At 38.9% G+C, this 16,919-nt stretch overlaps 1 protein-coding gene across 1 annotated transcript in view; it reads left to right on the plus strand.

Annotated features, from left to right (window-relative positions):
* LOC136881283 (facilitated trehalose transporter Tret1) overlaps positions 1–11,795 on the plus strand; it is a 33,955-nt gene extending 22,160 nt beyond the window's left edge. The window contains exon 2 of the mRNA XM_067154074.2: positions 8,922–11,795. Within this exon, the coding sequence (XP_067010175.2) occupies positions 8,922–10,276 (1,355 nt within the window). The 3' untranslated portion in view covers positions 10,277–11,795. The remainder of the gene's footprint in view (positions 1–8,921) is intronic.
* Positions 11,796–16,919: the final 5,124 nt, after the last annotated feature.

The raw sequence follows: 16,919 nt of genomic DNA on the forward strand, positions 1-16,919 counted from the left end.
ATAAATTCAGTTAAAAATCAATCACGGTTATGGACATAAACAATATTGCCTTTAACGCATCATATTAGTATTATTATTATCATCATCACTATTATTATTATTTTACGTCCTATTGTTATTGCTTAATTAATATTATTATCCTTTGTGATATATTGCCAATATGAAAACTTGTGTTCGTCATTACATCTGACTTTTATAGGTCTCTGAAAGTTGGTGAATTGCTTCTGCAGTCGCGCTTTACGTTTTAGAAAGAAGTCAAAAGTTTGAATGGACATAGAAGTATATTTGAAAAATCTTAGCAGGAAATCAATTCAGTTCTCTATATAAATGATAAAATTCCGCATGCATTTCACGTAATTTTTTTACCTAGTCCTGAGTCGAATTCTTCAGTTTAGATTAAAAACATTCTAAAAGCAGAGACAAACGAGAAACCTTTGAAACTGCCATTATCTAATCACCTCGTGCAGGGGAGACACCGCGCCTCTTACTGACTCTCGCTAGATGTCCACACAGGCGCTCTCTCCTCCCCACTCTTCAACTTTTCGACAGCGGCAACGCTCCGCTCGCCGCCTGCACTGTGGCCGAAGCCTTACTCAAGTCCCTCACAGGGGCCATTCACCTTTCACCATTCCCTCGACTCTCCTTATCCTACAGCTCCGTCCGCAGGGGCAAAAGGGTGTGTCTTAACCCCCCCCCCACCTTGTGCGAACTGGGTCCTACAAACTGGGTTTCTTTGCTCGTTCGGCGCGGCTTTGGAACGATCTGCCCGCCAACAATAAATGTAGAAATGTAAATATAGTTAAATGTTATGTTAGGAAGCACATGCGGTGAGAAAATGCACGTGAATATGTGGAAGAATGAACGAGGGAGTGAAAGGTTGTATAAATAAGAAATATGGATACATTAAGCTATACTGTGTTACTTTACTTGTAAATTGTGTATATGACTGTTTAATTTAGGACTTAGGTAATTATTTCAAAGGTGAGGGGGCACTACGTGTAAGGGGGCTTGTCGTTTTCCCCTGGCCTTCCATAGATACTGTAAAGGTTTATGGTAAATAAATTTATGGTAAATAAATAAATAAATAAATAAATAAATAAATAAATGGGTGAATGAATGAATGAATGAATGAATGAATGAATGAATGAATGAATGAAAAACGTGTCCCTCCTCCGCTTTTTCTAGCATAAATCTCACGTGGAGTGATCGGAATTTGAAGCACAGAACCCAGCGGTGAGAGGCCGACGCGCTGCCGCCTGAGCCACGGAGATTAAACGGATTAAGAAAGAAAGAATAATAATATAGTATTTCATAATTTTAGACTGAGCGATCGCAGTGTTTTGTTTCTAATATGCGATATGTTGTAATTATCATGTTACACTATTCGTAGGCCAAAGGTTTTTTTTTTTTTTCAGTTTTCGTGCGGTTTTCTTTTCTTTCCTTATGTACAGGATGGAACAATAAGGTCTGCTCACACTTTCAGGACACATTCTTCATTTTGTAAAACTCTACATAGTACATTAATGATGGGGAGACACACCGGAGCAGAACGTACCACATGAAACTCTTTCTTACAAAATGCCCTCTGTTAACATTATTGTATTGTATTGTATTGTATTGTATTGTATTGTATTGTATGAATGCCCATTATGCTTGCCATTATGTTATCCTCAGCTGACTTCTTCGCCAGATTCGATTTCCTAGTTAGTAAGTTCCTTCATTTTCTCCTTGTTTCCACAACCATTTCTGTTTCTTTCCACCAACCCGCAGTCGCAGGGGTACGTCAGCACATCCGGGATTCAATACAACGGCGATTTGATGTGTGTATCAAAGCTAATGGAGGGCATTTTTTAACATTTGTTTTCTAGTAGCTTTACGTCGCACCGACACAGATAGGTCTTATAGCGACGATAGGATAGGCCTAGGAGTCGGATGGAAGCGGCCGTGGCCATAATTGTGAAAATAGGAAACCACGGAAAACCATCTTCAGGGCTGCCGACAGTGGTATTCGACCCCACTATCTCCCAAAGACAAACTCACAGCCGCGCGCCCCTAACCGCACGGCCAACTCACCCGGTTTATTGAACATTTCATGAAAGAAAGAGTTTCATGAGGTATAATGGTACTTTCGGTTTCTGTGTGTTTCCCATGATTAATTTACTATGTAGACTTGTAGAAAATGAATTCTAACATGGAAATAAAGCGTTCAACCAATCAGTCACCATTGATCTCCATATAAGTATGTGTTTAGGGCAGTCCCCCCACCCCCAGGTGGCAGATTTCCTATCTGTTGTTTACCTAGACTTTTCTTAAATAGTTTCAAAGAAATTGGACATTTATGGAACATCTCCCATGGTAAATTATTCCAATTGCTAACTCTTCTTCCCATAAACGAATACTTCCCACAATTTCTCCTCTTGAATTCCAAATGTTTATCTTCATGTTGTGTTCTTTCGTACTTTTAAAGACAACTCAAATTTATTCGTCTACTAATGTCAATCCACGCCATCTCTCCACTGACCGCTTAGTCGAGCAGCTCGTCTCCTTCTCCCAGCTCTTACCAGAACAAACTTTGCAGCGGTTTCGTAACACTATTCTCAAACCAGTTAGTAATTTCGCAAATATGTCTGATAATCAGGAAGAATGCTTTCCCAGACCATACATTCAACATATGTCAAGTTGCCTGGCCGGTAATTATCGGCTTTATGTTTATCTCCCTTTTCTTTATACAACGGGGCTACAATAGCAACACTCCAGTCATTTGGTATGGCTCCTCCATGCAAACAGTAGCCAAATACGTACTTCAGATATGGTACTATATCCCACACCACTGCCTTTAGTATCAAAATCAAATCAAATCCAAATCCCGGAACCTCCTACTTGGAACCTGTTTCTACCTTAAAATACCTAGACATACACTTCCCACTAAAATTTGTATGAATGCCAATTATGCTTGCCATTATGTTATCCTCAGCTGACTTCTTCGCCAGATTCGATTTCCTAATTAGTAAGTTCCTTCATTTTCTCCTTACTTCAACAACCATTTCTGTTTCTTTCCACCCTGCACCTCCTTCTTAGCCTCTTTACTTCTCTGTTATAATATAGCGGGTCTTTACCATTCCTTACCATCTTTTAAGGTACATGCCTATTTTTCACATTCCCCAACAACTGCTTTAAACCCATGCCACAGACTGTTTATATTTTTATTTACCATTTCTCACCGATCAAAATTACTACTTAAAAACTCCCTCGTGCTCTTCTTACCAACAATATGGTATTTCCTAATATTCCTAGTTTGACAACCTTCATTTTTATCACATTTATTTTTAACTACAACAAAAACAGCTTCGTGATCACTTAATACCATTTACAGTATTACTTCATTTTCTCTAAAGAGCACATCTGGTTTTACCAGCAACATATCCAGAATACTCTTCCCTCTAGTTGGTTCAATCAAGCTGTCGTACCCGGATTTGTCGGTCATGTTTCCTTCACAATTGGCATTTGGTGAATTGAAATCACCCGCTACAATCGTATTATTTTCCCTATCGTTTCCTACATAGCTAATTATCTTATCAAATAATTCCGCATCGGCGCCAGAACTCACCTTTTTCAGGTCGCTACACCCCAAAAACTTCAAGTTGTCTATTATCTTTAGAGATACATCTGGAATTTTTTGTTTCGCATCCTCAAATTTTCGTAGCTTACAAACTCGTCTTTCACCAGAATGAATATTCCCCCTCCTATTGTTTCTATCCTGTCTCTACGATAAACACTCCAGTTCCGTGAAAACTTTTCCACATCCATAATATCACTTCTCAGCCATGATTCAGCTCCTATTACAACATCTGGTAAATATTTTTCTAATAAATGTCTTAATTTAATTCCTTTCTTTACAATACTTCTACAGTTTAACACTAATATTATTATGTCATCCTTGATCGACTCCATATCCCAGTTCTCTTATCACCGCTCCCTAGTCCACCCCGTTTCCCTGAATGTACTGTACCTCCCTATAACACTTTACACAGATCTCATAACTTATACGTAACCGATGCAGTTCAAGTGCAGGCCATTTGAGCGCAGATCTCTATCTCCTATACACCCATTAGTATCTAAAAATCTCACTTCCAGCTTCCCACATACCTACTCCATAGTCTCCTTTAAATCCTCGATTACCTTCGAGGTAGCATCCCTCCTACAGTAACCCTCCAAGTACTTAAAGCGACATTCCGGAGATAAGGTAGGTAGGTAAGGGTTATTCCGCCCGAAGGCAGGTCCGAACCTCCGCAGAGGTGTTCCTGAGCCGGAGTTCACGTGCGCTAGGGTGGCCAGTTCCTTTCCGCTCCTCCATTCCCTTACCCCCCACCAACAGCGCATGGCAACCCATCCAACTCCTGACTACGCCCAATGTTGCTTACCTTCGGAGATCTCACGGGATCCGGTGTTTCAACACGGCTAAAGCCGTTGGCTTCCGGAGATAAAAAATCGGTATTTTGGTCATTTTTATATTTTTTATGACTGGAATTGAAAGGATTGTGTTTCTTTCTTTCTTGTCACAGAAGTATTCCACTGAATTCAAACAATTTATCACTGTATTAATGCTTTGTATGCCAGTTGTAATTTTACATTTAAATCCCATTTTTCTCCCATAATATTCTCCCAAATGTAACAAAATGTGTATCTATGTATCACAGCTATATTAAGAAACCTGCGTATGGAATTTTTTATTGCAGAATTTCTTCAAGTAGTAGGGATTTTTAAGTCCAAAATTTTAGAACGTAAAAATTACCTAAAGTTCAGTACGATATATCTCCTTATATAAATTATGTACAGAAAAATCGATGCGTAGTGTTTTTAAAAGAAGTATTATGTATATAATTACAAATTTACATTAATATGTCAATTAAATTTCATGAAAAATGGAATTAAAAAATTCCAAAAAGATATTTTGGAAAAACTAATAATTGTATATGAAAATATATTCGTGATATCTCTACTTTTATGTAGGTGGCATTCCCACAAAGTTTCGTGAAAATCCATACATTAAGTAAAAATATATTTTTATCTCCGGGTGTCACCTTAACAAGAGAGTCCACATTCATCGTTGGTGTTGGTTGGAGGGTGGCACACACCACCTGATATTTCTATGTATTTGGGAACTTTAACTGTCCAACTCTTCATCTGGTGAGTCAAAGATACAAAAGATACATAATTTAACAAGTCTTGGGCAGTGGGCTATTTGCGTTTCCGGATCCCTGTTCATATAAAATAACACAACTTCGTCTTCTTCGTGTGTCTAAGGTCCCCTCAAAGTTTCGCCGCATCTTATTGTTGTATTTTGTATGTATTTATTTCCTATTCTTTGTTATATTATTTTATAATTACTAACTTACTTATCCATATGCAAATGCTACTAACATTATAGTATATGAAAATCTTCTTCTTCTTGAGGCGCCTTCTCCTACCGGAGGTTGGCGATCCACATCGCCAGCTCCGAACGTGATGTTGCAGTATGGAAAACATCTCACTTTGATCTTTCAAAAACTGCCGGCCTTTCTAGTCATAGCAGCATTCAAATCACACACACACGCGCGCGCGCGCGCGCGCGCGCGCGCGAAGATCCGAATGGGGGAATAGAAACTCCGGATAATTTTACGATAAACGGAGCCATTCCATATAAACTTAAAGGGATATACTAAAAATCTTTAATGTAGTGGTTTCCCGTTGCCTTCCGCATCCTAATGCCATTGAGCAGTTGTAGTTTCTTCCGCCTCTTGGGACCATTTCCTGTCCCAAGGACAATAGAGTGCCCTAACCTCTACCCGCTCATCCACTCTCAAGAAGACCACTGGCACTTGGTAGAGGGGATCTTCTTATACCGGAAGATACTCGGTCCCTTCATTCGTTAGCCGCCTACAGATAGCAAAACTGTCATAAACAGCCTTTGCCCCCCCCCGGGGGGGGGGAATGTCAGGATTTCACCGTCATTGAAACTGAGATCATAATGGCTTTTCTCAGTTTCTCTGGATCTTCAGAGAGAATATGAAAATACACATGAGAAATATTCATTGTATGTGTATAAACGAGTACAACTTACGGAGGAATGTCATCAAGGCAACCGACCTTTAATATTGGGAAAAGGTGGTGACTAAGAAAAATCTAAATCCACATTAAGAAACACAAATAAATGCTTTAAAAAGTCCATCCTACTCTCCGTGCCAGCCCACGGCACCGAAACATGGACTCTATGGAAAAAAACCGTACAACCAGGCTTTACAGTTTCAAAAACAAATATGTGATAAAAATGTTAGTAAAATTAAAGAATACAGTTCGTGGAGATTAAAGAATAAGCCAGAATTACGGAAAATCAACACTTGTAGCAATTGTAAGAAGCCGGAGACTACGACGGCTTGGCTACATTCATCGTAGCTATGATCCGAAAAGCGCTAGCAGAAAAAACCCTCCAGATGATTTAAAAAACCACTTGAACCACCTTGAATATCTTTATCGCATGGATTTTAATGCTGGGGGGTGTCCGAGGACATGTTCGGTTCGCCAGTTATGTGGCTCTTTTCCTGGTACTCCTCATAGGGGTGAGCTACATGTTGTGTTGCCTGTGGATGTAGATGTAATTTACGAGCTAGGAATGAGAAGGAAAAGGCCGAGGATTTGAGAAAGGTACAATCCCGGAATTTTCTTGGGGTTGAAATCGGTAACTATGGGAAACCATTTCGAGGATAGCCGACGGGGTATACGAATCCACCCGTCTCCCGACTAGTCCTAGCAGCGACAACTAGCCGTGCCGCAAAGCACTGATCAAACCTCTTCGGTCTCGAATCAGATAGATCCATCAAACTGAATTTGATCTGAAACAACTGATAGCAGACAAGTAGCAGCAAAGAATAGATCAAGGAACAATCGCGGTTAACATGATTCCGTAGTGAATGATGATGATGATGATGATTATGATGATGATGATGATGATGATGATGATGATGATGATTTCATACAACTAGCTGAAAATATGTCGTCTCTGGATTATCTGATTTTAGGTGTGGTGTAAGCTATACGTTCAATAAAAAACAAGTATACATTTTAAAGGTATAGAACTGATGAGGAAGGATCTGATTCACAATTGTATGACTAATGTCAAATACAGTAGACCAATACGCGACACTTCCGGATTTAGCCTTGTTAAAATGGGAGACAAGTCGCAAGTGGCGCTCCTAGTGGCTTGACCTGAAAATTCGCGCTAAATTCAAATATCAATGGAAATGTATATACGGAAATGGATAAATAAATTACGTCTAGAAAAAAAAGTGTTACTAACTTCAAAGTTGCTAAAGCAATTCTGGATAAATGGATGAAGAATCATTTAACAGGACATTATTTAAAGACTGAAATTAGACACATAATCAAGATGTGAAATGGACTGCTCTGAAAGGGCTTGATCTTTCATTTATGCATTACTTTTTTTAGCTTTAGAATTCCTGCCTGAACGTTGACGGCTACATTTTTCTTTTTTCTCACTTAAAATCATTGTATCATCATATTAAAACATTTGTCAACAAAAATATCGGCACATTCCTTACACACATGATTCGATGAATTTACATTTAAGAGCTGGACAATTTTCCTTTTAACTTGAAGCCTACTAACAGAAAGAAAATATATAAATTTAGCCTCAAAAACATTCAAACTTTCCCTATAAGCAATACTTGCCATAATGCCATTACATTAGGGTAAAGCAAATTTGCATTATCATATTGTTTCAACACAATATGTACATTTCTTAAATCACCCATATTTTCTTCAGTGCTTGACAACGCATTACGGCATTCCAAATAGGGTAACTTGGAACACAACCAGCCACACTCATATGCATATGTATTTTCCTGAATTAAATCAAACCCACAGATCACACCTACAACAACACATCGGTATTGAAGGTTAACTGCTGCACTTTACAATAAAATATGCATATTATATTTTAAGCCAGTTAAAATATGGGTCGAGCAGGTCAGAATATTATTAAGTACTACAAAGATCTCTTTGTCTCTGGAAGAATATATATGCAAACACATTTTCTTGTCACGAGGCAAATGGAAGAAAGACCGCGCATTCTTCTCTACTTCATAGTTACTGCAGCCAAACACAGCACATACCTTTCCCCTCATGCTGAGAGGAGATATCAAGGAATGACACACGCTACTATTTAATTATGTCAACTCACTGAAAACGCAAAAATAACACCAAAAACTTCACACACAAATACACGTGCTCTTATGTTATGACAGAATCAATAGTTCTCAGGTCAATGCTCTAGAGAGAGCTCTAATAGCTGTCCCTCGATATCTCGCCGAGTATCGCGTATTGTCTCTTCTTCTTGCTTCCGAATTTGGCCAACTGTGGACCGCGTGAAACTTAATGTTTTCTGGCCAGTCTTCTTCTTTTCTCTTCCCAGAACTTCTTCATTCGTTCACTCCTTATTTTTCTCTGCTCCTCAGATATTACAAATTTGGGCCTGTTCTTCCGTTGCTCTTCATAACATTTGTGGTTATCTACTCGAGTTCTGAACTTCTTTCTGTTGAGGATCAATTATGGTGTTATTTTAATTTCTTCTGAGTCCTTCTTAACATCCTCCACCCATTTCGTTGTTCTCCTCAATCCAATTATATATTTAAATATCCTTTTAGTCAGGCGATTGTCATTCATTCTCTACTGTATTTGCTAATGTGCAATCTTATTTTACTTGGCTTCATTGAATTTATTCACAATTGTAAATCAATGCTAATCGCCTTGTTTCACGGAATCTGATTCTCTATTTTAAGCCTAATGTATAATTTTAAGCGCTTTGTGTCAGGGAATCTGATTCACAATTTGAAGTGTAATGTGCAATATCATTCACTTTGTTTCAGTGAATTTGATAGCTTTCACATCTGGCTTCTCCACCGGATGGCCGGCTACAGCAATACCGTACCTCGAGGGTCCAGAATCACCGATACCTCTGACGCCTGACCAGTCTTCTTGGATAATATCACTACTATGTCTAGTCGCCGCCTTCACTACACCTTTCGCCGCGTTTCTTCCAGATAAAATTGGTCGCAAGAAGACTGGCTACCTTGTAGCAGTTTCTCATCTAATTTGCTGGACCCTCATCACACTTGCTACAAACGTTATAATGCTCTACATAGCAAGAACTTTTTCTGGCTTATGTTCTGTGGGCGTTTTCATCTTCGCACCAACATACGTTGTTGAAATTGCAGTGGATCAAATCAGAGGTACCCTGGGTACTTTTGTGATCGCTCTCTGCAACTCTGGTATCGCCCTCTCGTATGTAATAGGGTGGCTACTAACTTACGAACAAGTTTGTTATGTCAATCTCTGTTTACCAGTGATATTTATACTGCTATTCTACTGGCTGCCGGAAACTCCAAAGTATCTCATATATAGTGGTAAATTTGAAGAAGCTAAGAAAAGTCTACAGTGGTTTAGAGGAAGATCATACGATATAACTGCGGAATATAATCAAATCAAGGCATCATTTGATAATAACGAACCACGTGCACCTTTAGTTCCCCTTAAAGAAATATTTGCTTCAAAATCAATACTACGTGGATTATTTATTGTTTTGGTTCTAGCTGCCAATCATCAACTCTGTGGGATATATCCAGTGTTGAGTTACACGGTAACAATATTTAGGGAATCCGGTAGCGATATTTCCCCCAATCTTTCATCAGTTATCGTCGGCTCCCTTCTTGTAGTTGGCAATGTCACTGCTTCATTCTTAATAGACCGTGCAGGACGTAGAAGACTACTCATTATTTCCGATTCTATAATGTCAGTTTCTTTAATGTGCATTGGTGTATATTTCTATCTCAAAAGTATAGGTGCTGACGTTAGTAGTATAGGATGGTTGCCAGTAACGAGCTTGTCAATATTCGTCGTGGCCCTGTCTATAGGAGTGGGGCCAATGTTATATCTCGTAATATCAGAAATAATACCTCCCCAAATAAAGTATGTAGCAAACGCAATGGCGCTTACTTTGGTATGGTTTATAGCTTTCTTGGGGGCGAAATTTTTCAATAACCTTGCAGATCTCATTGGTGTTCATAGCACTTTCTGGATTTTCTCCCTCTGCTGCCTTCTTGGTATGTTGGTAATTATATTTCAGTTGCCAGAAACCAAAGGAAAATCACTCAAAGAAATCGAAAGGCTGCTAGAAGGCAAATGTAAGAAGCAAGAGAAAATACACGATTTGCCAAATGTTTAAAAATATATATTTAAGTGGATTTTTCCACTCTTACCATGACATAAAAAATAACAACAAAAGTAATCATAAGAATATCTCGTATACTTTGACTGGAAACTAAAATTAATCATACTCTGGTCTTCTGTGAGTTTGAAAAGTAGATGTCTGGGAAGAACCAAGTCGCTGATACTGTTAGATATTAAAGACTGATTTCAGTGTTCAGAACACGATTCATTCCAGCTTGCGATTGCAGCAGAAGTAATTCCGGAAATATAATGACCCAGGTGCAGTAAGTTAGCATTGCGGGTGATAAGATCCATCGTGTCGAGTACACGATATACAGAGTAACCTCAAGGAAAGCAGTCGTCGGACGAGGGACTTGCGGTCCACTAGGCCAATTATGTCGAAGTATTTATTTTGTTTTCGTTATATTTATTATGTAATGATGTCTCAGAAATATCTGTCAACAGGAAGGGAAGGAAAGGACTTGCTACAATTGAATACTATAGATTAAAATCGAAAATGTCAGGTTTTTCAGTTAAATAGTGTCTATGTAACAACCCAGTGCCAGTGAAAGGAGTGTATCCAGATGGATGAAGTAGTTTTTAGAAACACCTAATGATGGAAGTGGTTGTATCAACAGTAGTACGTGAATACAAATTGACGACATGGAATTTTATTGACACCAAAATAAAGTACATAAGTACATAGTTGCAAGTCCACCGAGATCGTCCGATCTCATTAGGGATGCTAAAAGACAACATCCGAGTTCAATTTCTTACAATACCTACGGATATGCTGTACAGTACTGTCCACAACATTGTCCCTCGACTACAGGTACTGTTGATGAATAACGGCCGACTTGTTGAGCATGTGTTATAAAGAACATCGTCCTTGCTAAACCTCGACTGTTATGCTAATTATTGCTTGTGCATCATACGAAATGCCATCTGTTGGTCATTTTGTGTACTACTCGTACATTTCGGTGTCAATAAAATCTCAAGTCATGCTAATCATGTGTGTTAATTGTTACCTCTGTACTTACAACATTCCGTGAAGTATTTCCTCGTCAAATGGTAATTTTCGGGTCACCCTGTAGTTCAGAAACCCAGAACAGAACATTTCTTTTTTTTTTTTAATAATTTCAGAAAACTCTTTATGAGTATTAAGGAATAATATAGAACTATGACTATTTAACGTAATATCTTTTAAAGTAAATAACATTGTTAAAACTCACTTCGTTTGCCCGAGCAACTTCCCCATAGTTCCTCGGTGCCCAAAGATTTCGTGCTTAGCTCAGGGTCAAGTTTATTTTAATTATATCTTACCTGCCTGTAAGTGATAATACGGGTTAAATGACATTTCAAAGATTTGGTAATATTGGCTGCTTAGCAACCGTGACGTTGAGTAGCCCGGGAGCCATGATTTTTTCCACGGTTTGGTGAAAATAACTAAATGACTCAATATAACTGAATTGTGTAAACAGTGTGTGTATTATTTATTAATTCCAATGCTTACATCAATAAAAGATCGTTATTTAAAACAGCCCACTTGTTTTATTTCCCCTTTAAATCCATTTTATATATTCTTCCTTCTTATGACGTCGTCTCCCCTCCGAAGGTTGACGATCCAAATGATCATTAATCACTTGAACAACGGCACTGAAGATTTCGGAAGATGTTCATCCGAATCAAAACCAACGTTTCAGGTCGCTGAACTTGAACCAGGAATTCCTGTATCTTCCCCGTTGTGATGTTGTGGAGAAGTTCGTAATATTTGCCTCGCATGATGTGTTCAATATGCTGGAGCTTCCTTCCTCTCTTTGATGATTGACAGAAGCCTTACTTTTTCTTATACGTCAAGGGATAATTCATATTACTTTCCCGTTCTACCCAAGATATTCGGAGCATTTCTTTGGTACAAGAGTTAAGTTCGCTTAAGCGCGGCTAGTATCCAGTAATCGGGAGATATTGGGTTCGAATCCCACTGTCGGCAGCCCTGAATATGGTTTTCCGTGGTTTCCCATTTTCACACCAGGCAAATGCTGGGGCTGTACCTTAATTAAGGCCACGGCCGCTTCCTTCCCATTCCTAGGCCTTTCCCATCCCATCGTCGCCATAAGACATATTTGTGTCGGTGCGACGTAAAGCAAATAGAAAAAATTAATGTCAGTCACACCGAATTCGTGAGTTTCCATTATAATAACAGGTCGCTATCCCTGATGTCAGTCACAATTTAGACGGGTCAATGTGTTTATAATGGCGGGCACACTTGCCTACTCCGGAACACAATCGGTTAGGTGAGGTTTGAACAAAAATGCATGTTCTCTTGGCTTCTACCGGTCAAATCGAGAAGGGAACTATTCATAACAATGGTAGTCCCTCCTTACTAATGCCAGTTACACAGGAGTTGGAGAAGGATCCCATTCCTACGGCCAGTCAAAGTCGATGTGAAGAGTAATGATTACTGTTACCAAGTTTTTGTGGTAGGTAGAGGTGAAAGAAGGTGCGGGGGTGAACAGGTCTCAGGCTACGAAATTAAAGTTAATTTAAAATTTAACAAGGTTATATTTTCTTTCCAAAATTCAGAAATAACACGAATGGCAGGTACAGAGTAGCAAGGCAACAAAAGTACAATTACAGTATTTACAGGATTTGGGCTTCGAGCCCCGAACTCGCAATTCTTGGGCAACTAGCCCAACTTTACCCCAAAACAAGATTTAACAGAGGGGCAGAAAACCCCATTCATGCCCAGGAGCACTTGCTCTAAATTACACAGAAAAGCCTCCTCGAGGCATACAACACTCAATTTTCGAGAAAGAGCCACTCGCTCTCAACTTTAAGCCTATCAAAGGCCACACCAAACCCCACCTTCAAGTTGTCCTCTAAGGACATACACACAGGGGTAAAATACCCAACCTACTGAGGCCTATTAAGTGAGAAAAGGTTAATTACATGACCTCTAAAATAACAATTTGAGAGGAGGCGATCTGCACTCCTAATACATTTTGTTTAAAACCTAATCTAGCTCTAGGCCGCTAATGCAAGGGCTAATCCCATACTACAGAGGTGACTTTAGAAAAGAACAATTTACATTACATTAAGGAAGAATCGGTTGTGAGAAATAAGTTCACCTCAAAACAATATGAGTGGGAGCTCGAGAGGGTTAAGCACTCTCTATCCCAATATGTAACTTTAAAAGAGAATAGATGCTAAGTCGTTACATTTTAGGGAAAAGTTACATGGTGGAAACGCTTCGGACCCGCCCCGAGAGTTAAACTGCTGAACTAGCAAGAAAAGAAGTTATTAAACGGCCATTACCTAGTTGTTGAACTGCTGCCCGAAGAAAGAGGCGCTTCCCGCCCCCTGCTATGATGAGAACACCCTCCCACAAAAACTTTATTGGCTAGGGTTAAGCAACATATCCCCTTTGGAGAAGATACACCTGATTGGTTATAAATTAATTACGGAAATTCGGGACTGGCTAAATTCAAAACAAGGGGAAAGAAAGGGTTATACAGCCAACTTAAACAATAACAGAAAGAAATTTAACAAGAAACAAACTTTTGAAATAAAAATTTCTCCAAAAAACAGTTCTTTCAGTTCGCACTAGGGTGCACCATTGTAGTTCTTCAGTAGTGTCCTCTAGAAGAGAAAGTTCACACTTCTTACTACCGGAAAAACAAAAATACGTCGAAAACGACCCAGTTCAGAAACTACAAAATTTCCAAGTAGTGACATCTTCTGAGAAACTTGAAAATTAACACCTTAAATAACGTTCAGACTTCCTCCAGTAGGGGAGTTTCAACTGGCGCAAAATTTGAATTAGCGGCGTGGAGGTGTACCGCCCGGTACAATTACAATAGCAGACGCCCTCTTGTTGAGAGTCATTATCGATTTGTAAAATAGTAATTATAATGGCAGACACACCCTTTCTACATCGCTACAAATCGACCTCAATCAATATGTAGGCCCTATAGGTCGACATACGAAGCATATGCATGTTTAGAATACTGCAAACGTCCATTTACTGATTAACTGCTGCTAAACGACACGTCATATCGACAAACAGACTGTACCCTAAGACACCTCATTTTGCTGTCTAAATGGCTGGTCTTATGATGTTTTCTCTTATCCTATCTATTCATGGGTAAAATTGAGTTAGAAACGTTTAATAGGGTGAAATTTGGGTAAGGTTTCCTCACGGTGCGTTACTTTTGCATACTTATGTGACAGCTACAAACACAGAAATTGGCTCACATATGACTACTGGGCGGGCCAATGTTCGTGTAGAATTAGATGATTTTATCTTTCGTATAAGTGATTCAAACTATGAATTATACATGTACAAAGTGCAAAATCAACGTGCAATCGAGAAATAGGGACAAATCTAACGTATAAGGAATAGAGATATGACAAAACGTCATAGGACCAAAGTTGTAGAACACTCCATATTGAATGAAGATTGTGCCTCCGTTTTGGGATACGACTTACCGTTTAGCCACGAAATACCACGAAACGAAGCTATGCACGGACATTAAAAATGCCTCAATATTTGGATATTTTTCGAGGGTAAAAAGTGATATAGTTACAGATCTTGGAAGCTTTCCGTCGGATACAGACTAAGACATATAATTTTGCTAAATTTCAATATTCTAGCTCGTCTAGCAATCATGCTTGGGGGGAGGGGGATTGAGGACTTTCAGGAAACTAAAGCTAACAAATATGCAGATGATCATTATTACACCAGAAACGGATAACTGTAAGAAAATTTCGCCAAAATAGTCAATGTACAAACACACAGTCGTTGCGATTTTATTTAAATAGATAAAGAATCTGTCCCACGTACAACGCCGTTTGGGCTATGTCCGCTGGACTTCGCCTGCAAAACCGACCGTTCATTATATCTCCCTTATTAACTCTCCTATCGAAGAAATGCACATGAGAAAAAAGTTTTTAAAATGGATTTCCATCAAGATTGGTCGATTTCCAGTCAGGTTGATCTTGTACTGTATATAGTATGTGAGAGTAAAATCACTGTTTCGCTTCTCTATAAACACCCAGTCAGCTCCGGGAACTTTACATGGTATTGACCTAAAAACATGCCTTTGGACAGGTGGATGCTAAATATAAAATTTGGTTGAAAAATCTCCAGTAGTTTTCAAATTATAAGAAATACGCTTTACACGCACCCGCTCTTGAGTTAAGTCCGGTGGGACCTGTACTGAAAAACGGTCCGTTAATGATATCTCCCTTATTAATTCTCGTATCGAAATTATGCACATGAGAAAAAAGTTTATTAATTGATTTCCATTACGGCAAGTAGATTTCCATTAAGTTTGGTTGTGTACATTTTGTGGGAGTGCAAAATCACGGTTTCGGCTTCGTATAAACCCCCAGTCAATTGAGGGATTTAAACAATATTTACCCCAAACCTACCCAAGGACAGGTGGATTTAAAATAAGAAGTTTGGTAGAAATATATCCAGTAGTTTTCAAAGTGTAAGAACTCAAAGAGACACCAAAGATAAAAAATATGCAGATGGTCATTATTACAGCTGAAACGGATAACTGAATGAAAATTTCGCCAAAATAGTCAATGTACAGACACACGATTATTACGATTGTTTTACATAGACTAATTTTAAATTAAATTATGCAATATTTTAATAATTAACTGACACATGTTACGGAAAAGGCTTTCGATAACGTTGATTGGACTAAGTTATTTACGATTCTCAATGTTATTGGGATCAGATACCGAGAAGGATTACCCACAATCTGTACAAAAGTTAGTCTGCAGTGTTATATCGTCAAGGGCTATGAAAAAGAAGCAGCAATCCGGAAAGAAGTGAGGCAAGGCTGCAGTGTGTCCCCTCTCCTTTCCAGTGTTTATGTAGAACAGGCGGGAAAGGAAGATTAGAAAAAGGAATCACAATCCAAGAAGAGGTAATCAAAACTCTGAGATTCGCGGATGGCATTGTTAATTTGATCTGAGTCTGCAAAAGAACTGGCAAAATTGATTAATGCTATGAACACAGTTTTGGAGAAGGAGTAGGTTACAAGAAGAAAATACATATATCCAAGTCAAAAGTAAGGAGTGCAGTCAAACGAAGTCAGGTGAGGCAAGAAATGAAGTCTTAAAGGAAGTAATGAATATTGTTATTTGGGTAATAGAATAACGGTGGCAGAAGAAAATAAATTTGATAATATTGATATACAAATTAGAAATATGTTTTTTGAAGGGTTTTGTTGTTTTGGTTTTGTTGTTGTTTTTTGCGTTTTGTTTTTTGCTGCTTGCTAGTGGTTTAACGTCGCACAAACACATCGAAGGTTTTCGGCGACGGAAAAAGGGCAAGGATTGGGAAGGCAGTGGCCGTGGGCTTGATTAAGATACAGCCTCAGCCAGCATTTGCCTGATGGGAAACCAAGGAAAACCATCTTCATGGCTGCCGACGGTGGGATTCGAACCCACCATCCTCCAAATACAAGCTCGCAACTGCGCGACGCTAACCTCGTGGCCAACTCGCTCGATTTGAAGAGTTTCGTCTGGAGCGTGGCACTGTACGGGATTCAAATATGGACAATAACCAGCTCAGAAAGAAAGAGAATAGAAGATTTTGAAATGTGGTGTTACAGAACGATAGGGGTAGCCAATGCATGAAT

This window comes from Anabrus simplex, chromosome 9 (assembly GCF_040414725.1).
Source record: "Anabrus simplex isolate iqAnaSimp1 chromosome 9, ASM4041472v1, whole genome shotgun sequence".
In the NCBI taxonomy this organism is placed as follows: Eukaryota; Metazoa; Arthropoda; class Insecta; order Orthoptera; family Tettigoniidae; genus Anabrus; species Anabrus simplex.